This window comes from Micromonas pusilla (assembly GCF_000151265.4).
Source record: "Micromonas pusilla CCMP1545 genomic scaffold MICPUCscaffold_14, whole genome shotgun sequence".
NCBI classification, from domain to species: Eukaryota; Viridiplantae; Chlorophyta; class Mamiellophyceae; order Mamiellales; family Mamiellaceae; genus Micromonas; species Micromonas pusilla.
Genome location: NW_003315895.1, coordinates 751,446 through 773,092, shown reverse-complemented (window position 1 = coordinate 773,092; position 21,647 = coordinate 751,446). Strand labels below are relative to the sequence as shown.

At 67.7% G+C, this 21,647-nt stretch overlaps 10 protein-coding genes across 10 annotated transcripts; 3 read left to right on the top strand and 7 right to left on the bottom strand.

Annotated features, from left to right (window-relative positions):
* Window positions 1-3: 3 nt before the first annotated feature.
* Window positions 4-1,671, bottom strand: D1BLIC (cytoplasmic dynein 2 light intermediate chain 1; the record flags this gene model as incomplete). The annotated part of the gene is made up of 1 exon (XM_003063281.1): window positions 4-1,671. One exon carries the CDS (start codon window positions 1,669-1,671, stop codon window positions 61-63), a length of 1,611 nt encoding a protein of 536 aa, XP_003063327.1. The 3' UTR covers window positions 4-60.
* A 431-nt stretch (window positions 1,672-2,102) lies between these two features.
* MICPUCDRAFT_53261 (uncharacterized protein) lies at window positions 2,103-4,585 on the top strand (the record flags this gene model as incomplete). Its single annotated transcript, XM_003063474.1, has 3 exons — window positions 2,103-3,365; window positions 3,498-3,668; window positions 3,812-4,585. 3 exons carry the CDS (start codon window positions 2,103-2,105, stop codon window positions 4,583-4,585), a joined length of 2,208 nt encoding a protein of 735 aa, XP_003063520.1.
* A 70-nt stretch (window positions 4,586-4,655) lies between these two features.
* Window positions 4,656-8,489, bottom strand: MICPUCDRAFT_22445 (uncharacterized protein; the record flags this gene model as incomplete). Its single annotated transcript, XM_003063280.1, has 7 exons — window positions 4,656-5,388; window positions 5,449-6,581; window positions 6,678-6,713; window positions 6,808-7,153; window positions 7,254-7,486; window positions 7,704-8,079; window positions 8,329-8,489. 7 exons carry the CDS (start codon window positions 8,487-8,489, stop codon window positions 4,656-4,658), a joined length of 3,018 nt encoding a protein of 1,005 aa, XP_003063326.1.
* Window positions 8,490-9,702: 1,213 nt separating this feature from the next.
* Window positions 9,703-11,434, top strand: MICPUCDRAFT_48880 (uncharacterized protein; the record flags this gene model as incomplete). The annotated part of the gene is made up of 1 exon (XM_003063473.1): window positions 9,703-11,434. One exon carries the CDS (start codon window positions 9,703-9,705, stop codon window positions 11,284-11,286), a length of 1,584 nt encoding a protein of 527 aa, XP_003063519.1. The 3' UTR covers window positions 11,287-11,434.
* On the bottom strand, window positions 11,388-12,969 carry MICPUCDRAFT_48879 (uncharacterized protein; the record flags this gene model as incomplete). Its single annotated transcript, XM_003063279.1, has 2 exons — window positions 11,388-12,250; window positions 12,402-12,969. 2 exons carry the CDS (start codon window positions 12,967-12,969, stop codon window positions 11,595-11,597), a joined length of 1,224 nt encoding a protein of 407 aa, XP_003063325.1. The 3' UTR covers window positions 11,388-11,594.
* A 481-nt stretch (window positions 12,970-13,450) lies between these two features.
* MICPUCDRAFT_53257 (uncharacterized protein) lies at window positions 13,451-14,813 on the bottom strand (the record flags this gene model as incomplete). Its single annotated transcript, XM_003063278.1, has 2 exons — window positions 13,451-13,999; window positions 14,175-14,813. 2 exons carry the CDS (start codon window positions 14,811-14,813, stop codon window positions 13,451-13,453), a joined length of 1,188 nt encoding a protein of 395 aa, XP_003063324.1.
* A 481-nt stretch (window positions 14,814-15,294) lies between these two features.
* On the bottom strand, window positions 15,295-16,214 carry MICPUCDRAFT_53256 (uncharacterized protein; the record flags this gene model as incomplete). The annotated part of the gene is made up of 2 exons (XM_003063277.1): window positions 15,295-15,702; window positions 15,807-16,214. The coding sequence occupies 2 exons, from the start codon at window positions 16,212-16,214 to the stop codon at window positions 15,295-15,297; spliced, it is 816 nt and encodes a 271-aa protein (XP_003063323.1).
* A 181-nt stretch (window positions 16,215-16,395) lies between these two features.
* MICPUCDRAFT_53255 (uncharacterized protein) lies at window positions 16,396-17,034 on the bottom strand (the record flags this gene model as incomplete). The annotated part of the gene is made up of 1 exon (XM_003063276.1): window positions 16,396-17,034. The coding sequence occupies one exon, from the start codon at window positions 17,032-17,034 to the stop codon at window positions 16,396-16,398; it is 639 nt and encodes a 212-aa protein (XP_003063322.1).
* Window positions 17,035-17,253: 219 nt separating this feature from the next.
* MICPUCDRAFT_22504 (uncharacterized protein) lies at window positions 17,254-17,677 on the top strand (the record flags this gene model as incomplete). The annotated part of the gene is made up of 2 exons (XM_003063472.1): window positions 17,254-17,355; window positions 17,600-17,677. Coding segments are annotated over 2 exons (180 nt in total), but the record flags the coding sequence as incomplete, so codon positions are not given.
* Window positions 17,678-18,345: 668 nt separating this feature from the next.
* On the bottom strand, window positions 18,346-19,963 carry MICPUCDRAFT_63938 (uncharacterized protein). The gene is made up of 3 exons (XM_003063275.1): window positions 19,630-19,963; window positions 18,743-19,457; window positions 18,346-18,595 (listed from the first exon to the last, which is right to left on the bottom strand). Exons 1-3 carry the CDS (start codon window positions 19,915-19,917, stop codon window positions 18,399-18,401), a joined length of 1,200 nt encoding a protein of 399 aa, XP_003063321.1. The 5' UTR covers window positions 19,918-19,963; the 3' UTR covers window positions 18,346-18,398.
* Between the last annotated feature and the right edge of the window lie 1,684 nt (window positions 19,964-21,647).

Genomic DNA, 21,647 nt, shown 5'->3' with positions numbered 1-21,647 from the left:
CGAGATGAGGTTGTCATTACCTTATTAAAACCAAAAGACTTCGCTCGAACGTTTTAAAAGTCATCGCATCGTCGGGCGTCGCGCGGACGACGGCGCGGCCGGTCCCCCCCTCGCGCTCGTCCGTCCGCTGTTCAGCCTCGAGCTCGCGACGCCGCTCGCAGACCGCGCGCTGCTCGGCCGCGCGGCGGCGCTCCCGGTCGCGCTCGACCGTTCCCGGCTCGGCGCCGACGCCGCCGACGCCGACGATCGAGACGACGAAACCGGCGCCGCCGACGCCGACGACGACGACCGCGAAGACGCCGCGCCGCCGCCGCTCTTGACCTTCGCCCTCAGCGTCGCCGCCGCGGACGCGACCGCGCTCCCCCCGCTCTTCATCATCGCCTGCCGCTTCCGGAACGACGCGAGCTCCTCGGCTTTCCGTTCGCGCTCCGCGTCCACCTCGCGCTCCGGATATTTTCCCAAATCCGGGCACCCCCTGTTCTTCACATCGCCGCCGTCGTCGCTCCCGAATCCGCCGCCGACCCACGTCCCGCCGTCGCCGTTCGGCGGCGGGAACGCCTCTCTGAACAGCGCGCGCCACGCCGCGGACGCGTCGCCGCCGCTCGCGCCCCCGGACGCGCCCCTCGGCGCGCCTATGGACGCGAACCGATCGCTCCCGGCGACGACGGTGATCGCGCCGCCGTAATCGATCTCCGGGTCGATCCTCCCCGGATACCGCTTGTCCGCGCCGACGAACACGAGGTGGTTGAGGTACGCGCGGAAGCGGTTCAACCGCCGCGCGTCGTCCTCGCGGTCGTCCGCGGACCGAGCGCGACGCGACGCGACGGTTGACGTTTCGTCTTCCCCCCCGCCCGTGGCGGCGGCGGCGGCGTTTAATCCCGACGTGTAAAACAGCGACGCGCCGTGCGCGTGGCACGCGTGCCGCAGCGCGCGGCTCATGATCTTCTTCAGCTCCGCGTCCGCGCGCTCGAACGCGTCGTACTTGGCCGCGACGACGACGACCGTCACGCCAAGGTGTCGGACATGTCCGACATCCTCATGCGTTTGTCCGAACGTCTTGGCGCTCCGCGTCCTGAGCTGCTCTGGAAGTTTGCTCCCGCGCTTCTCCAACTTGGCGAACGTCGCGCGCGTCCGACACTTTACGCGCTCGAGCCAATACTCCAGCGTCGGCAGCGCCTCGTGCGGTCTCGAGAGATCCAGCACGATGACGACGACCGCGGTGGTGACGTGTCGCATCCCCATGAAGACGTTGTCTTGTTCCGTGCACGCGTCGGCGAATCGCCGCGACCCCGCGATCTCCCAGACGTGCGCGACGTCCTTCCGCTCCACGTTCGTCGCGTGCGTCTTGCGCGCGTAGTTGTACTCCATCCCCTCCGTCGGCTTGGGCGCATCGCGCTTGTCCGGGAACAGGAACCGGGATACGAGCGTGCTCTTCCCCGATCGCGCGGCGCCGACGACGAAGCACGCGGCGTCGGGGCGCGCGGACGCGTCGCCTCGATCCTTCGCGTCCTTCTTGTTCTGCGCGATGACGCGCGTCCAGAGCGTGTCTTGCCCGGGCGCGAACGGCGAGTCCACGACCGCGCGGTTCGTCACCGCCTTGTCCACGACCTTGGAGAGCGACGGCGCGCCGGTCGGATGAGTCCCCCTGGGCGCGGTCGCGGCCGCGGACATTTTGAACGAACGACGACGACGACGACGACGACGACGACGACGACGACGACGACGACGACGACCGCACCAGACGTCTCGCGGGTCGCCGACGACGCCTCGCCCGCGCGCGCGTTCGCTCGGTCTCGTTCCCCCGCGCGCCGGTCGCGGTCGTCGTCGCGGCGGCGGCGGCGAGAGCGGTCTCCTCGCGCGACGGAGCACTAGTTGTTGACTCGACTTGGACGATGGCATGGCGGCAGCGTCAAAAAAAAATTGCCTGTGTATGCGTACTCGTTCTGACGAAAAGCACAAATGGAATGCGAGTACTTGTACGTGTACGCGTCGTGATGAGACGCCGTGAGGCCGTTAAAAAAGTCGGCGCCGGATACGGAGGGCGGACAGAAGATCGCCGGCCGCGGCCGCGCGTCGTCGCGCGCTGCCCGTCGACGGCGACGATGTACTCGCAACCGCTGCCGCCGCGCGGCGGCGCGGACGACGGCGACGACAAGGAAAAGCGCCCACCAACCGGGTCGTCGTCGCACCCGCACCACGGAACCCCCCACGGTCTGCTTCTTCATCCCTCGCGAGACGCGCTCCGATCGCGCGTCGGTGCGATCGCCACGCACGCGTCGCAGGTCACGCGCCGTCGCCGCATCTCTCTCAACATCGCCGTCATGGCGACGCTGGCGCTCTACGTCGCGGTCGAGCTCGCGCGGTACGTCTTCGCGGGCGAGCACTGCGATGCGCTCCCGGCGTCCGCGCCGGTCGCGATCCTTCTCGTCGGGAGCGTGCGAGACGTGAACGCGACGCACTGCGGCGCGGCGACGCACGTCATCGCGCCGCTGCGGCGAAGGGGGCACCGCGTGTCTCTGTTCTTCGCCGTCGACGAGGAGGAGGAGGAGGATGCGGCGGCGGCGGGAAGGAGGACGGAGAAGGGCGCGGAGAAGGCCATGGAGGGAATCCGCCGACGCCGCGCGCGGTCGAGGGCGCTCTTCGGGGAGGAAGACGCGATCGTCGCTCCGTCGTCGTCGATCCCGCCCTCCTCCGTCGCCGCCGCGCTCGAGCGCGTTCGACGCGAGCACGACCTCGACCACGTCGAGGTCATCCCGACCGCGCCGACGCCGACGCCGAGCGCGTGCGTCGCCGCGCTCGACGCGCGCGTGAACGGCCCGCAGCCGGTCGTCTCATCGTCGACGGGCGCGCGCGGGATCGCGCCAAACTCCGTCGCGGCGTCGCGGCGTCGCGACGCCGTCGCGACGGTCCGGAAGCACCTCTCCCGGTACCGCGCGCGGAAGATCGCGGACGACGCGCGCGTCAGGCGCGAGCGCGCGACCGGCGTCGCCTTCGCGTGGGTCGTCCTCGCGCGTCCCGACGTCGCGTTCGCGGATGACCTCCCCATCGACCGCGCGTGCGTCGTCCCCGGAGGCAGGCGCGTCAACGTCCCGTGGTTCCACGGCCGCGGCGGCGTGAACGATCGGTTCATGATGGGTCCGCCGGAGGGCGCGGCGGAGTACCTGTCGCTGTACGACCAGCTGTGTCCCGACGACGTCGACGGCGACGACGCGGACGACGTCCGGTTTCGAAAGGCGGCGGCGAAGATACCGACGGGCGTGGACAGCAGCGAGCGGATGTACGCGTGGCACATGCGACGGCGGCACGTCAAGGCGCGTTCTGTCTCACACTGGTCCCCATACGACCGCGTCGGCGTTGTGAACGCCGTTCCTTAAGGACTTTCTCTCCCGGCGCATCTCTCCGCCCAGGGTCCCTCGCTTTCAATCCCGACGCACCTCGACGCCTTTCAACTCCACCCCTGACGCCTTTGAACTCCACCCCGACGTTCGCTCGTATAGGTGGACTTCTGGACGCTCTTCCACTTCGTGTTTTACCGCGTCCGGCACGGCGTGCCGCTGGACGATCGCGCGTCTCCGGATAACCAGCTCGCGCTGAGCGCGTTCAACCCGTCGAGGGTGAACGCGAGAGAGGTGCTGATGGAGACGAACGAGTGTCCAGGGTCCTTGGAGGTGAGACTGCTTTCCATACGACCCCGTTCGCGCGGTGAACGCCGATCCTTAAGGACTTTCCCCGTCGTCACTCTTCACCCGCGCTTCCCTTTCAACGTTTGACCGGTAAGACGTTCGACTGACCGATCGCTTCACCCACGCAGGCGTACGCGGAGAGACACGGAGGGTTTTCGTCGTTCGTCGCGGGGCCCGGGGTCGAGTCGGAAGGAGAGGGAGAGGGAGAGGGAGAGGACGGAGGATTCGGAGGGGCGTCGACGCGCGCGGCGAGCGCGAATTCGAATTATTCCGCGAACGCCACGCGCGCTGGGAACTCTTCGAACGCGACGAGCGCCGCCGCGGCGGCGAAGACCTCCTCGGGCGGCGGCGGCGGCGGCGGCGGCGACCGCGGCGGCGGCGGCTTCTTCTTCGCGCGCGGCGGCTTCAACGACAAAAACGACGACAAGAAGGACGAGGATCTGTGGCACCCCGCGCGCGCTCGAGGCTCCATCCGAACCTCCTGGCTCCGGCTCTTCAGCGGCGCCGCGTCCGAGGCGCCGTGGACGCTCGCGCCCGAGTGGATGGTCGCGCTCGTCGTCCTCGCGTTCGCGCTCATGGTCCTCGTCGGCGCCTCCGGGTTGTTCGAACAAGGACGGCTGAACACGGGATCGCACCTGGTGCGGCGCGCGATCGGCCGCGCGGCGGAGAGGATCAAGGCGGACTTCACCGAGGCGACGGCGGAGGCGAGGGCGGCGGTGGCGGAGGCGACGGCGGAGGCTGCCGCCGCCGTCGCGGGGGCGGGACGGAGCGCGGAGGAGTGGCTGCAGCAGCGAGGGGCGCGCGTCTCCGTGGACTTTGGGTTCTCGCCGAGGCATCGGGGGGGGGCGGTGGGCGGGGTCGGCGACCTCGAGTTCGCGGATCGGTCGAGGCCGCCGCGATGAGGCAGGCGACCTCTGGAGACGCGAGGGTCTGTCGTCGCTAGTCTTTTTATTTTCTACGGACGGCGCCTTGTCACATCTTGCGACGCAGCAGGCGCTCCGTGGTCGCGCTCGCGCCCACGGCGACGCCCTGCACGGACCGCCGCGCGTCGCCCGCGCGTTTGCCGCGCCGCCGCCGCCGCCGCGCGATCATCAGTAACGACGCCACGATCGCCGCGCCGAGCGGGACGCCGAGCTTCGCGTCGGGAGAAGAAGAGAAGAACGGCGCGCTCGCGTCGACGTCGTCGTCGTCGTCGTCGTCGCGCGTCGCCCGGACGCGGACGTCGCCGCCGCCGCCGCCGCCCGCGCGGATCAGCGCCCGCGGGACTTCCGCCGGCGAATCATCCCTCGCGTCTTTCACCGTGCGCGCCGGCGGCGTCCTCCCACTGAAACGCCCGGAGGTCGCGCGTTTCGACGACCACGCGGAGACGCTCTCGAACGTCTCCCCCGCCGGCCAAAACTCCATCGGGTCGTTCGGGCCGCACGTCGTCGACCCCTCGTTCCCCGGCTTCCCGCCCCTCGTCGTGGAGTACGCGTCGAAATCGACGCCGACGCGCCGCGACGGCAGCGGCTCGTCCGCGGGGGTCGCGTACGCCTCCCCGCGCTTCGTGTTCGCGTCCGTGAGCCCGGTGGACCGATCGTTCTCGGTCAAGAATCTGAGGATCGAGCCCAAAAAGTCGTGGCACGGCGCGCCCTGGTGCGAGCTGTCGAGGCACCCGCTGTCGCCGAAAAGCGCGAGTCGTCCGGATTTGGCGGTCGCGTTCGGGCTCGCCGACGACCCCTCCGCTGTGGGTTTAGGGTTTAAACCCTGGGGCGGACCGGTGAACTCGCCGACTTGAAAGAACGACGCCACCGCGGACTTCCGGTTCGTCCTCCGGGGCTTCTCGTGACGCGCGTCGCGTTCGGAGACGTCTCCGACGTGCGTCCACGCCCCCGCGGGCGCGCGCGCGACGTTCGCGCCCGCCTGCACGTTCAACCTCGACCCGCCGATTGGTACGACCGCCTGTTGTAACACGCGGTCGCCGAACGCGTACCCGAAGGGCTTCAAGAGGTCGTTCAGCGCGGGGACGTTGGCGCCGCCGGTGATAGGCGTCCACGTGTTGTGCGTGTTGTCGTCGAAAAATTTCATCTTCTCCATGATCGGGACGTTGTACCACTCCCCGAAAACGGCCACGGATAGACCGTTTTCGTTCACGTCCGTCGTCAACTTCGAGATCTCTTCCTCCGAGAATTCCTCCTCCGGGTCCACGAGGAGGATCGCGCCGTACTGCGACGCGTCGAAGCACGTCAGCGGAGATCCGAGCACCTCGAGAAAGTACCCGTTGTTCCGCAGCCAATCGTACGTAGCGTGAAAATTCGTGTGCGGGTGGTCCCCGTGCCAGTCCAATATGTCCGCCTTCGCGTCCAGGTTATCCCGCGGGACGTACCCCGGGGGGTACCTCACGCTGTGGTACTGCGACCACAGCAAGCGTCTCTCGCGCGGCGGCGTCGGCGCGATGTGAAACGTCACGGGAACCGCGACGTCGCTCGTTCGAACCTCGCGCTCGCCCGCGCCGGGCGGCGACGCCACCGTGAACGCGATCGTCCCGCGCGCGATCCCCGGGGACGCGAGCTCCTTCCCGGACGCCTTGACGCGGACGTACATCGCGATGAACCCGGTCCACGGCCACAGCGTCTCGCTGTGCGCGAATCGCACGTCCAAATGTTCGGACAAATCGTCGTCCGACGCCCGCGTGAACGTCGGCGGCTTCTCTATCCAGCCCACCGCGCCCATCCCGTTGACGATCGTCGCGTTGAACATGAACGGCATCGCGCCGTGATACAGCGGCTGCGTGCAGTGCGGCCACATGTACGGGCAGTCCGTGAAGTCTAACGTCCCGGGGACTAAGCTCGCGCGGCCCTTCGTCGGGTACGACGAGAGGATGCGTCCGGCGTTTTCCAAGTCGATCTTTCCGGCGCCCTGCGAGCGGCGAGCGAGGTGGCGGGACACGATTGGTCAGCTCGATATCAGATTCGGTGACGTGGCGGATCGCGTGGTGGGCAGCGAACGACAGACGAGGACGGGGTCGTTCGTATGGGAAGCGGTCTCGGTCTCGGTCGCGGCGGTCGGTCTAGGGTCTCGCCTGCTCGTAAATCTTCGGCGCGTTCGGTCCGCCGCCGTCGCCGATCCGCGTCGCGCCCTCGACGAGCGCCTGCTTCATCGACGCCGGGTTCAACACGTCCCATCGCCTCTCCTTCGGGACCACGGACGCGAGTAGCGTCACCGCGCCGGCGACGACTGGCGACGCGACCGACGTGCCGGATAGACTTCGACATCCGCCGTTTATCTTCGACCCCGAGACGTCGCGGCCGTACGCGACGACGTCAGGCTTGACGCGTCCGTACCCGTTCGGAAGCTCCCACGTGGACATCCCTCTGGACGAGAACGACGCGATCTTGTCGTTGTAGTCGATCCCGCCGACGCCGAGGACGTCCATCTGATCCGCGGGGTTGTTCAGCGTGCCCCACAGCGGTCCGTCGTTGCCGATGGCGCTGATGTTTTTAATGGTGATCGCATGTATTCATCGGTCAGTTGAAAGGGAGGGACCCACACGCGCGATCAAATGTTGAAACCGAGCGGTGGGTGAAAAACGAACGATTTAGAACGCGCCTGACGAGCAAAATGCCGTTGGCGGTGATCTCGCCAACCTTCTCAACGAACGGTCGGTCGAGGTAATCCGGCCCGCCGATGCTCAGGTTCAACACGTGCATCTCCGTCGCGATGGCGTAGTTGAACGCGTCCAGAAACCACGACGTGTACGATACCTGGTCGTTCGTGAAGACTCGAAACGTGTGAATCTCCGCATCCGGCGCGAACCCGGGGCACTGCGCGACGCGTCGACGCGGCGGGACGCGATTGGTCAGCGCGCGATCAGAATCGATGACGTGGCATATCGTGTAGCGGGAAACGAACAACGTGGCAGATTCGGTGACGTGGCAGGAAGATCGCGCGGCGGCGGCGGCGGCGACGACGACGAACGTGACGAAGAGACGGGAAGAAGAGACGGACGTCTCGTCTCCGCGACCGCCGCTCTTCTCTCACCTGCGCGTCGGCGGCGGCGGCGACGACGCCGGCGACGAACGTCCCGTGCCCTAACCCATCGCTCAGCGTCTTCTCGTGCGTCCAGTTCGTCCGCTCCTTGACGTTCTTGAAGTGCGCGTGGTTCGCGTCCACGCCGGTGTCGAAGATGGCGACCCTCACGCCCTCGCCGGTGTGACCCCGCTTCCACAGTTTCTCGGCGTCCAGCGCCTCCGCGACGGAACGCCTCGCGCCGGCGGCGGCGCGCGCCTGGAGCCTCCGCCGTCGCGCGGTGGCGTTCGAGCCAAACTCAACCTCCTCCTCCTCATCATCATCATCGTCGTCGTCTCTTCCTTCGAACCACGGCGGCTCCATCCCGATGGTCGGTCGTGTCGTGAGCCTGCCGGGTCGCGGGCCGCCGCCGCCGCCGCCGCGGCGCGACGCGAGCCGCGCCCGCGACCGCCGCGCGCGACGGTTCTCTCCCTCCGTCTCCGTCCAACGCAGCCCGGTCGCGGCGTCGTCGTGGTCGTGGTCGCGCCGCCCGGCGTCGTCTGCCCCTCCTCTCCTCCTCTTCTCGTGCCATCCCGCGTCGTCCTCCTCCTCCTCCTCCTCCTCCAGATCGTTCTCCGGGCGATCGTCGTCCGCCCACGCGAGCGATCGCGTCAGGATCTGCTCCGCGTGGACGTCCTTCACGCCCGCGATCGACGCGATGACGTCCACGGACGACGACGACGGCGGCAGCTTCACGAGCGCGAAGTCGGTGGGGTATCGCATCGCCGCGTTGTCGCGATCGATCCAGCGCCACCGCATAGATCCCTCGTCGTCGTTCGCGTCGCCGTTCGCGCCGTCGCCGTCGTCGCCGTCGACGACGCGGTCGGACGGCGGTCCGAGCGCGTCCGCGAGCGTCGCGTAGTGCTCGTGTATCATGCGATACGTCTCGAAGCGGACGACGTATCGATCGCGCGTCGACTGGCGCGAGATGGACGACGACGACGACGACGACGACGACGACGACGACGACGACGACGACGACGACGACGACGACGACGACGACGACGACGCGCGTCCGCGCGCGACGCCGCCGCCGAGGTCCGCGCGGCGCGGGAACGGCGCGTCCGAGGGCGCGCACGTCGCGAGCGGCGAGGTCGCGAGAACGCCCGGGACGACGCCGCGCGTCGTCATCGCGACGACGAGGAGGAGGAGGAGGCGCGCGACGCGCGAGGGGGGCGCCATCGCGCCCGTCGCCTCAAAGTGAGCACCGCACCGACGCCTTGCAGACTCGAAACCGAGAACGCCGTTCAACGTCGCTCCGTCGAAACCGAGGGACGGCGTCGTTTTGAGCCTGAACGCACGGTCAACGTCTCAGGTTTGACCCCGAACGGCTGCGGCGATTTTGAGCCAGGCGTTCGACGACAAATATTTATTCCGAGGCCTGTTCCCGCCGCGGCCCCGCGCCTCAGGCGCGCCATTACCGAGCCGCCCCCCGCCCGCGCGCGCGAGGTCCAGAGAGCGCTCTCGCCGCGAACGACCCGAGGTGCGTCCGCGTCCGCGAATCGCGATCGCGGCCGCCGCGCCGCGCGCGCGCGCGCGCGTCGTCCGATCCCCCCCCGCGCGCTCGGCTCGTTTTGGCGTCCACGACGCTGCCGGTCGTTGAACGGCCGCTTGAAACCACCCGCGCCTTGGACGCGCGATCGCGATCGACGCCGCGCCGCGCTCGCGCGGCGTCGATCGCGTCGTCGTCCCGCCGTTCGCTTTCCTCGTCGTCGCGCGTCTCCGATTCGTCGACTGACCGCTCGTCGCGATCGCCGCGCGCGTCCGTCCCCCTCTCGCAGTCGCGCGACCGTCGACGTGGACCGATCGGCCGTCGATTCGACCCGCCAAGGAAACGACAAGAATATCTCGGTCACGCGGCGCGAGAAACTAATTTGAACCGGGAGGAGGCGCGAGCGTCGAGTCGACGACGACCGCGCGCGCACCGTCGCCGTTCGTCTTCACCTCCTCCGCAGCGGACGCCGCCACCGCCATGGCGTCGTCCACGATCCGCGCGCGCGCGACCGCGGCCGCGGCCGCGAAAGCGAACGCGCCCGCGACGACGACGACGACCGGAGGACTTAAAGGAGAGACTCGAACGCGCCCGGGCTACACCTTCGAAGACGTCGCGAGGCACGACGCCCCGGACGACGCGTGGTGCGTCGTCCACGACGTCGTCTACGACATCACGCACTGGATCTCGAAGCACCCGGGCGGGAGCATCCCGCTCAGGCAGTACGCCGGGCGCGACATGACGGACGCGTTCAACGCGTATCACGGACCGAGCGGGAAAGCGGCGCGGACGCTGAGAGCGTACGCGATCGGCGACCTCGTCGACCCGGCGTCGGTGCTCGACCCGGTCGCGTCCGACGCGTCGTCCGACGACGGCAGCGAGTTCCAGGAGGAGGGCGCGGAGGAGGTCAGCGAGGTCCCCGTCTCGCCGAAGAAGGCGAACGGCGCGAAGGTGCGGGAGGAGAAACAACGGGCGGATTATCCCGATCACGTGGGCGCGTTTCGCGAGCTCGTCGCCGGGCTCGAGGACGAGTTTCACACCGACTACGCGCACTACTTCAAGCTCGCCGCGTTCCTCGTGACGCTCCTCTCCGGCGCGTTCTACTGCGTGCTCGGGTACGAGGGCGAGCACGGCGTCGCGGTGCGCGCGCTCGGCGCGTGCCTCCTCGGGTTGTTTTGGCAGCAGAGCATGTTCATCGGCCACGACGCGGGTCACGGCGCCATCACGCACGACCACCGGAGAGATTTCCTCGTGGGGCTCGTCGTCGGCAACCTCTGCAACGGCGTCGGCATCACGTGGTGGACGACGACGCACAACGTGCACCACGTGGCGTGCAACTCGTTGGAGTGCGACCCGGACATTCAACACATGCCCATCATCGCGGTGACGCCCAAGTACTTCAAATCGGTTTGGAGCTTGTATCACAACCGACGGATGCCGTTCGACGCGGCGGCGCGGTGGCTCGTGTCGAAGCAGCACTACACGTTTTACCCCATCATGGCGGTGGCGCGGTTCAACCTGTACGCGCAGTCAATCATCCTGTTGTTGACGTCGAAGGAAATAACGCTCAAGCGGCGGACGTTGGAGCTCGCGGTGATGGGCGCGTATTTCGCGTGGCTGGCGGCGCTCGTGTCCGCGGTGCCGTCGGGTTGGGAACGGTTGGGGTTTCTCCTCCTCTCGCACGCGGTGGGCGGCGTCATCCACGTGCAGATTTGCCTGTCGCACTTCTCGCGGAATATCTTCGAAGGGCGGCCGGAGAACGGGAAGTGGGTGGAGATGCAGCTCTCTGGGACGATGGACATCGACTGCCCGAGGTACATGGACTGGTTCCACGGCGGGTTGCAGTTCCAGACGGAGCATCATCTGGTGCCTCGCATGCCGCGGCATAAGCTGCGGCGGTTTCGCGAGGAGACGCTGAGGCCGTGGCTGAAGGCGCACGGGCTGACGATGGACGCGCCGACGTTCTGGGAGGCGAACAGAGAGGTGTGGTGCACGCTGAGGAACTGCGCGAGAGAGGCGAGGCTCTCGCCGGCGTTCGTGCACGCGGTCAACCTGGAGGGGTGAATGATGGCCGCGATCGGCGTCGATCGATGATTAATTGGTTGATTTTGTTTTGTTATGCTGTACACGTACACTTGCTTATTAGAGGGAGTTGAGCGCGCGCGAAAATATACGTTTATGTTATTTTAATTCTTAATTAACACATGACACATCGTGGTATGTAGGATATGTTCGTAGTACACTCGTCGCTCGTCGTTCGCGACCCGGGGAAGGCGACTCCACTTTTTCCGCGGTTGGCTTTTTCTTCTCAACGTCGTCGTTGAAGTAAGGGTACTGTACACGCGCCTTCGGTCGGTTTAGGGTCACGGTGGTCACCACGCCATCGCGCCGTACTTCATCTCCTCCTCCGCGACGCGCATCAGCTCCGGCGCGTTCCTCACCGTGCGATGCGACTCGCACCAGCTCGTGATCGCCTTCGCCGCGGCGACGCCGCCGACGTCGCAGAGCTCTCGGACGACGCCCGCGGCTTCGGAGAAGACCGCGTGCGTCGCGATCGTGTTCATGATGGCGTCCACGTCTTGCCCGCACTGGACGTCGCCGCCGCTCGGTCCGCCGAACGGATCCGCGCCCGCGAAGAGATCAGACGCGTTGTTCCAGTCCACGTCGCCGCACTGCTCCGCCGCACCCGCGAGCCGTCTCTCGATGATCTCGTTGATCACGGCGACTCTTCGGTCTTTCGTGCCCCACACCGCGGGGAAGTCCTCGCGGTGTTCCGGGGAGTCGCTGACGTAGCGAGAGATGAGCGGGATCGTTCGGGGTTGCTTTTGCTTCCGCGGGTTCTTCTCGACGACGCGCGAGACCGCGTTGTTTTTGCCGCCGATCGCGTCGGCGATCTCCCTGCGCGTCGCTTTCGGGGCGTAGGACGCGTGGTAACGCCCGGTCATGACGCGTTTCGGGGGCGGCAGCGGCTTGACGGGCTTTTTCGGGAGGCCCGCGGGCGCGGGGACGACGTCGTTCTCGAACAAGCCTGCGAATTTATTCAGGGAAGAAAGGAAGAATCGATCGACCGGTCAGCGTCGTTGGCGTTGAACGGATCCGCGCGGTCAAGCCTCGTCGAGCTCGAAACCGAAGAGGGGCGAAACGACCGGTCGAAAAAAAGACGCGACCGATCAACGCACCGTACTCGACGTCCCCGTCCTCCATGAAGACGACGACGTCGCGCGCGCGGTCAATGGAGTGCCTCGGCGGGCGCGCGGGCCCCGGCGCGTCCAGCAGCCCGTTGTCCGCGCTCAGCGCGAGGTCGTTCGCGAACATCGTGCGCTCGTACGTCTCGTCGCACCAGTCGCCGACGCAATCCTCGTGACGCGACGGGCGCACCGCGCCGGGCATCGAATCACGCGGCGTCGTCGGCGTCGGCAGAGGGGCGAAGTGCGCGTGGTAGCGTCCGTTGAAGCGGCGCGGCGGCGGGCGCGCCGCGGAGCCTCGGCGCGGCGCGACCGCGCGCGTGACGAGGCGCGACGGCGTCGCGTTCGGCCACGGCGCGTCGTCGTCGCTGACGTAGTCGGACAGCGTCTTCGCGGCGTCCGTCCGCGCGGCGTCGAAGGCGAACTGCGACATCGCCCGCGGCGCCCCGACGCTGCCTGGGATGGGCGCGATCCGATGATGATGGCTTCGTTTTCGCGCGGGCGCGGCGCGACGCGGCGCGAGCCTCGCGGGCGCGAGCGCGGTCGTGAACGCGGTGGACATCGTGTGCGTGACGTGCGGGAGGTGCTCGGGGGTGGGGCGAGCGCGCGCGCGTCGGGGAGTGGCGCGCGGCGTCGTCTCGGAATCGTCGTCACCTTTCGCTTTTTCGAGAAAAAGCGCAGGGAAATTCCGATTTGCTTGCGTGTCAATGCAGATATTTCCCCTCATCTCCGTCGGACGCGCGGCGAGACGGAAGCGCGTCGCGCGCGCGCGCGTCGCGAATCGCGTCAGAAGCGCGCGATCGCGCGCGTCTCGGAGACAGATTCGATGGAAGGCGACGCGAAGGCGAGGAAGGAAGGGGGTTCGGTTTCGTCGTCGAACGAAGCGTCGATCGATCATGTCATGTCGTGCCGACGAGGCGACGCGAGGCCATCTTTCTGGAAGCGTCGCCGAGGCCCAGGCCCTGGGCAGCGCGGCGCAACGCGAGTTGGAAAAAATTATTGTATCGTCCCAACAACAGAACGCACCCCACCCGGTCTCTCTCTCACCCGCGGCGGCGTCGCTCGCTCGTCGTCAGACTGACCTCCTCCAGCCTCCCCGTGGCGACATCGTGCACGCGCCGCCCGACGTGCCTCCGCTTGGACCCGGCCGGGATCCACCCCGCCTCGACCGCGACGCGCGCGTCGCCAACGCCGCCGCCGCCGCCGCCGACGCGGACCCAGACGACGTCGCCGTCGCCGCCGGCGGGAAGCTTCAGCGTCCCTTCGCCGCGCCCGCCGCCCTCCTCCTCCTCCTCCTCCTCGCCCACCGCGACCGCCGCGAACGTCGACCCGCCGTTCGCGTCGTCGTCGTCGTCCGGCGTGGTAGTCGGCCACGACAGGACGAACCGCGCAGACGCGTCGCGGTCAATCGTCCACTCTCCGCCGCCGACCCCAAAAGCCTCCCCCTCCTCCTCCTCCTCCTCCTCGACGCCGATGAAGTCCAGGACGCACTGCCCCTTCCGCTCCTTCCACACCTCCGCGCTCGCGAGTTCCCACCCGTCGTCGCTCGTCTTCCTCCGAACGCTCAGCGAAACGCGCACGCGCGCGCCGGACTATACAAGCGAATGTCGGGGTGGAGTTGAAAGGCGTCAGGTGGAGTTGAAAGGCGTCGATGTCGGGGATTGAAAGCGAGGGATGAGCGGAGAGATGCGACGGGCAAAGTCCTTAAGGATCCGCGTTCACCACGCGAACGCGGTCGTATGGGGACCAGTGTGAGATAGAACGCACCTCGTCCGCGAGGCAAAATCGCACGACGTTTATCGCGTCCGCGCCATCCATCGCGAACGTCAGGCGTCGCGCGCCCGCGGAGAAGGCGCCGCGTTTCGTCACCGTCTTGTCCTCCCCGCGCCCGCGGAGGATCACGACCGGCTCGTCCTCCACGCGCGCGACGTCCTCGCCCCACTCGCTGCCGCCGCACGACGATATCGCGTCCTCGTTCCCGATCGTCGGCAGCGCGCGCTTGGAGGAGATTTCCGCGCCGTCGCCGACGTCCACGATCTCGCACTTGGTCTGCCAGCTGTACACGGCGTCTCGGAACGGCATGTTCGCCGCGGGGACGCGCCCGACGCCGTGGACGTAGCGCAGCGGGACGTCCGTGGGGGTACCGGACGCGTCGAAGTTGACGGCGCAGCCGCCCCACTCGCCGGCGACCGCGGCGACGAACGCGCGCCACGTCTCGGAATCGTGCGCGGTGGAGAGGGTAGTGGCGGAGGAGGAGGACGACGACGATCGCGACGACTCCGCCGCGACGACGCCGTCGTTCGCGGCGGCGCGCGGACGGAGGCGGCGGCGGCGCGCGACGCCGACGCGAGGTGGGGCGACGCCGCGCGCCCCGCCGGGGACGACGACGCGCGTCGCGTGCGCCATCGATCGATCGATCTGCGACGCGTCCGCGGCAGGGAGTGGGTAACGGCGTAGTACTTTTTGTATGAGAAATAGTCTGAAAATCGCGGTGGTACCATTTCAACTTTTTTGCTTTCAGCGTTGATCGATGTATCGATCAAACCAGAGAATTCATCGCGAATTTTTCAAAGGTTACTTGACCGAGGCGCAACTTCAAGCGCGCGTAGCTCCCTAATGCCCGCGAGTCCCAGCGCGAAATCACGACCGCGATGAGCCCTGATGAAGGCGATCACGGTGATGTGCTTTTTGTGCTGGGACTCGCGGGCAAACTTGCCGAACTGAAATGGTACCAAAACGTACGTTCGTTACTGACTCCCTGTCTGCGGCGTCGGTCGGGCTTTTATGTGGCCGCGAGACCTATTTTATCCTATTTCGCGGGCGGCCTCTACTGGGCGGGCGACTCACGCCACCCCCCTCTCCTCCCTCTGTCCCCGTCTTATTCTATCTAACGCGCGCGTCGTCGTCGTCTCGCCCTGAGCGCGTGCACGCGCATCTCGCCGTACGACGCGTCGCGCGACTCCCTCGGAAGCCTCGCGAACCCGACGCGTCCGCCGAGAGTTTCCGCGCGCGTCTCATCAACCTCAGTCTCGCTCCCTTCCTCCATGAAGACGTCGGACGCGTCCGACACGTCCGACACGTCGAACCCCGCGGACGTCGCCTCCCTGACGAACGTCTCGAGCGTCTCCGGCTGCCGGAGCGTCGTCACGATGAGCGCGAACGGCGGTTCGTATCCCCGCGACGACGCTTCGGATTCCGTATCCTGAAGCGCGGCGCGGTCCGACGACAGCGCGCGCAGCGTGGCCAGGAGTCCGGGGAACAGCGCGGGGTCGTAACACACGTCCGCGGCGATCACCTGGTTTGAACGAGACGATCAGACGGATTGGCGTCGGTCAGTCGGTCAGTCGATCGGCATCGCGTCGCGTTCGAAACCGGGGGGAGGGCGAAAGAATAATAAACTGAACGCGCCAGGTCCGGCTTCGTCTCTCGGAGCGCTTCGTCGTTCGTCCGACACTCCCAGTCGAACTTCACGACGCGAACGTCCACGCCCGCGTCGTCGTCCCCGTCGTATGAGTATCTACCCTCGTCGCCCGCCGCCGCCGCCGTCCGACACTCTCTGTCCGACAGCATATCATGTCCGACTAAAGTAGTCTCCGCGCGTCGGCGCGCGACGCCGTTCCGCCGAAGGTTCCCCGTCAAGTTGGCGACGGCGTCGTCGTCCTTCTCCTGCAGCGTCAGCGTCAGCCTCCTACTCCGCGCCGGTTGACGTTCCGTATCCCCCTCAACCGTCGTGCACGCGCGCGTGTAGTCTCGCATGCATCGCGCGAGAACGACGCCGACGACGCCGACGCCGGCGCCGAGCTCCATCACGTGTCGAATCTCTCTCGACGCGAAGAGCGCGGGTCGCCTCAGGGTCGAGGGTCCATACGAGCGAATGTCGGGGTGCAGTTGAAAGGCGTCAGGTGAAGTTGAAAGGCGCCGAGGACGGGGATTGAAAGCGAGGTGTGGGCGGAGAGAAATGGTGGCAAAAGTCCTTAAGGATCGGCGTTCACCACGCCGACGCGGTCGTACGGGGACCAGTGTGAGACAGAACGCACCTCATGATCATCTCCGCGAGGTGGAACCCCGCGCGCCAGGCGTGGCAGCCCGTGCCGCCCTCGAACAGGTTCCTGCTTGCGCGGATCGACACCGCGCGGACCTCGGCGTCCGCGAGCGCGCGCGTTAGCGCGTCGCCGTCGTCGCCATCGTCGTCGTCGTCGGGGAGAGGAGGAGGAGGAGGAGGAGGCGGATGGCGATGGGATCCTCCGCGCGCGCGATACGCGAACGTGCGCCACCCCCACGCGCCGTCGTCCTTCTCATCGCCGTCGTCGCCGCCGCGGCCGAGGAGAAGCGCCGCGTGCGCGTCCGCGAGCGCGTCGGACACCTCCGTCCCCGTCTCTTCCAGGCGCAGGACGAACGCCTTGAGGAGGCGCGCGCGGTAGGACGCCGCGGGGGGCGACCGCCGCGCGAGCGGATGGCGCAGAATGCGCAGAAGGAGAGACTGCGCGTCGTCGTCGTCGTCGTCGTCGTCGTCGTCGTCCGCGGCAGCCTCGAACACGGCGTCGACGACCTCCGGAACCGGGGAGGTCTGGAGGTACTCGAGGAGCGCGACGACGCGCGCGCGCTCGAGCGCGTCGGCGGGCGCCATCGCGCCCGCCGTTGTGTCGCGCGGACGCGATCGATGTTAGTGTTAGAGTTACGTTCAAACCACTCCCCGATCGAGCCAGCCGGTTCTACCGGTCAAGCTGACCCGCATTTATTTCTCCCTAACTGACCGGCGCTGCGCTGGTTTTCATCGGAGAGAGCGCGGCGAGGTCGTCCATTTCGTCATCGGCGACGGACGCGCGCGCGCGACGGCGTCGTCGCGATGGGGAAGAAGAAAAAGTTCGCCGCGGACCGCCCGTGGTGCTTCTACTGCGACCGCGAGTTCGAGGACGAGAAGATCCTGCAGAACCACCAGCGCGCGAAGGTCCGTCCGACGTCCGATCCGCGACTACCCATCGCCGGACCTGATCCTCTGAACGCCGACTTCTTCGACCCGCTCGCGCGCGCGCGCGCTCGCGTCCGTCCGATCCCGTCGTCCATCCCGGCGGATCCGCGACGCCACCACCACCACCCCCCCCCCCCGTCCTTCTCCCCGCGACCGCGACGCTCATCCGCCCTCCCACCCCCCCTCCTCATCTCGCCTCTCGCCTCGCTCGTCGCGCGCGCAGCACTTCAAGTGCCTCCACCCCGGCTGCAACCGCAAGCTCGTCACCGCGAACGGGATGGCGATTCACATGCTCACCGTGCACAAGACCACGGTCGCGAAGGTCCCGAACGCGATCGAGGGAAGGGACAGCGTGACGGATTTCGCGATCGAGGGGATGGTCGGCGTGCCCACCGCGGAGGAGTTCAACTACGAGACCAACACGCAGATCGTGCGAAAGACGCAGAAGACGGGGGGGGAGTACGAGGGAATGGGGGCCGGGCCGCCGCCGCCGCCGCCGCCGCCGCCGCAGCCGTTTGGAGGGGGGGGGATGGGGATGCCGTTGCCGCCGCCGGGGATGCGCGCGGGAATCCCGGGGATGATGCCGGGAATGATGCCGGGGATGGGAGGTTTCCCGCCGCCGGGAATGCCGCCGGGGCCGGGGATGGGGATGTTCCGGCCGCCGCCCGGCGCGGCGCCGCCGCCGCACTTCGCGCCGTCGCCGCACTTCGCGCCGCCGCCGTTCGCGTTCGCGCCGCCGCCGGCGGCGGCGCCGGCGACGACGACGGCGGCGCCGGCGGCGCCCGCGCCCGCCGCGCCGATAGAGGAGAGGCTCGTGTGGCGGGACGAGAGCGAGAGCATCGAAGAGAAACGCGCGGGGTTGGAGAGATACGGATACGACGATCGATCGCGCGTTTCCGGATGACGCGACGCGCGCGCGTCAGAGCTCGCGATGAACGTTCGGTTCGATTTCGTTTTGAGTACGATAGTAACTACGATAGTAACTGTATTCAACGATCGTCGCACTGTAAACGCTATCATCATCACTCGAACGCGGCTCGTCTCAGCACGTCGCTCGCGGCGAGGTCGCTCACGTCCATCGGCTCGCCGCTCTCGCGTCTGAGCATGCGCAGGGCGACGCGGTCCACGCGCAGCGTCAGGTTCGCGAGCGCAGACGCGTTCGCGCGCACCATGAGCACGAGGACGATGAAGAGCACGAACGCGGCCGTAAAGTGTAACGCTGCGATTATTTTTTTTGCACAGAAAAAAAAAGGAGCAAGGTCAGTCGAACGTCGTCGCGGTCCACAGAAGAGAAAGAAAACGAAACGAAAGAACGAAAAAGAAAGAGCGACGCGAAGCGACGCGACGCGACGCGACGGACGCGCACCGGCGGTGAGGACGGAGAGCGCGTCCACGGCGAACCCCAACCCTTTCTGCAACGACGGGTCTGGGTCCGCGGCTTCGTCGCGCTCGCGCTTCCATCGACGCAGTCGCTCGTACTCTCGCTCCCGGCGCGACGCTTCCGCTTCCGCTTCCGCTTCGTCGTCGTCGCCTTGACCCTGCTGACCCTTCGGGCCGCGTCGTCGGACGCCAAACTCCTTCGCCCTGGTCGCGCCCATGGAAGGCGACGGCGGCGCGGATTCGAACCGACGACGCGGCGGGCTCGGGTTGGAAGGGAACGACGACGACGCCGCCGCCGGCGGGCCGCCGCGACGGATCCCGCCGCCGCCGCCGCCGCGATCGCGCCCTCCTCCTCCTCCTCCTCCTCCTCGCGCGTAGCGCCCGCGCGCGTGATCGCCGTGCCCGCGCGAGTTCGCCCTCGACGTCGCCGGCGACGCCGCCGCAGAGTACGACCCAAACTTTGATCGACCGTAGCCGTCGCCGCGCTGATACGACGACGGCGGGTACCGCCGCGAATTCGCGGCGCCGACGTCGTCGCGGTCGCGGTCGCGGTCGCGGTCGCGGCGGCGTCGCATCGCCGGGGACGTCGTCGCGGACGAGCCGACGGACGGCCCGCCGTACCGCGCGAACCCGTGCGGGGGTTCGTCTCCGAGGCCTTCGCGTCGTTCGCCGTCGTCGTCCGCCCAGAATTCAGGGCCGTTCTATACAAGCGAATGTCGGGGTGGAGTTGAAAGGCGTCAGTCGGAGTTGAAAGGCGTCGAGGGCGGGGATTGAAAGCGAGGGGTGGGCGGATAGATGCGCCGGGCAAAGTCCTTAAGGATCGGCGTTCACCACGCCGACGCGGTCGTATGGGGACCAGTGTATAGAACGCACCTCATCCACGCGACTCGAATTCGCCCCTCCTCCGCCGCCGCCGCGGTGCGCTCGAGCGTCTTCCCGCTCCCTCTCAGTGCGCTCCGCGTCCGATGCCGCCCCGCGCGTGGACGTCGTCTCGCTGTCGACTCTGCTGCCCTCGTCGCTGCGCTCCGTCAGCGAGACGAGCCGACCGCCCCCGAGTGGTCCGACGCCCGCGTCGTCGTCGTCGTCGTCGTCCGAGACTGCTTCCCACGCGCCCCCTCCGTTCGCGTCGTCTCGGACGCCGTCTCTCAATAAGGACTTCATCTCGCCGTCGCCGTCGTCGTCCGAACTAATGTTACTACTTCTTTTCGCGGCCGCCGCCGCCGCGGCGGCGGCGGCGTCGTCCAAGCGCAGTCGCCGCCGCGCGTCGTCGTGGTCCTCCGGGGAATACCTCGGCGCCGACCGCCGAAACTCCCGCGACCGCGACGACGACGACGCGCCCCCCGCCACGAGCGACGGCGACGGCAGCGGAAGCGATCCAACCTCCGGGGACACCGGGCGATGATGAGTATGGCTCCCGTCTCGCGGCGGCGGTTTTGGTTTCGGCGGCGTGGCCTCGGACTCGTCGTTGAACGGGTTCGGGCTCGACGATGATGCTGAGGGCCGTTCTATACAAGCGAAAGTCGGGGTGGAGTTGAAAGGTGTCAGTTGGAGTTGAAAGGCGCCGAGGGCGGGTATTGAAAGGGAGGGGTGGGTGGAGAGATGCGCCGGGAAAAGTCCTTAAGGATCGGCGTTCACCACGCGAACGCGGTCGTATGGGGACCAGTGTAGAACGCACCTGACGCCGCGAGTCGCGAAGAAGCCCTCGTCGCGCCGCCGGCTGTGTCGCCGCTGTCCGGTATCCACGCGTCGTTCAACACGCGCCTCGCGTCGTCGTCCCCCGCTAAGTCCCTCGCGGCGACTGGTGGAACGCCCGCGCCCGCGCCTATGCGCGACATCGGCGACATCGGCGGTACAGGCGACAGCGCCGCGCGGAGCACCGCCGCCGCCGTCGCCGCCGCGGAAGCGCCGCCGGCTCCCACGGGGTCCACCCTTCGAGCGAAAGCCGGGGTGGAGTTGAAAGGCGTCAGTTGGAGTTGAAAGGCGCCGAGGGTGGGGATTGAAAGCGAGGGACCCTGGGCGGAGAGAGACGACGGGCAAAGTCCTTAAGGATCGGCGTTCACCTCGCCGACGCGGTCGTATGGGGACCAGTGTATAGAACGCACCTTCGAAACGTCTCGTTCGCGATGGTAAACGCCGCGCGTCGCATCGCATCCACGGACGCCGCGGCGTCGTCGTCGTCGTCGTCGTCGTCCGCGCCGCGCTGCGTCTTCGCGGTGCGCTCGAGGATGAACGTGTGCATGAACGTGATCGCGCGTTTTCGCGCGCGGCCTCGAGCCTTCGCGCTCGCGCTGAGGGCCGTCCCATACGAAGCGACGTCGGGGTGGAGTTCAAAGGCGTCAGATGGAGTTGAAAGGCATCGAGGTGTGTCGGGATTGTGAGCGAGGGACCCTGGGCGAAGAGATGCGCCGGGCAAAGTCCTTAAGGATCGGCGTTCACCACGCCGACGCGGTCGCATGGGGACCAGTGTGAGATAGAACGCGCCTGAACTCTCGCAGCGACGTGTTATTCTCAAGCTTTCGCTCGAGCGTTCCCAGGACCACCGCGAGGACGCATCCGCCGGGAACGCACTGCACGTCCGTGGAGACCACGGTCGCGATCTTCCCCGAGAAGAGCTCGCGCTGACGCCGCGCGATCGCGTCCGGGCCGACCGCGCGCGCGTCGAGCTTCGAACCCGAGCGCGTCGGCGTGCGGTCGTCGTGGACGCGATCGCGCGGCGTCAGCGCGAGCTCTTCTCGGGGAAGATCGCGACCGTGGTCTCCACGGACGTGCAGTGCGTTCCCGGCGGATGCGTCCTCGCGGTGGTCCTGGGAACGCTCGAGCGAAAGCTTGAGAATAACACGTCGCTGCGAGAGTTCAGGCGCGTTCTATCTCACACTGGTCCCCATGCGACC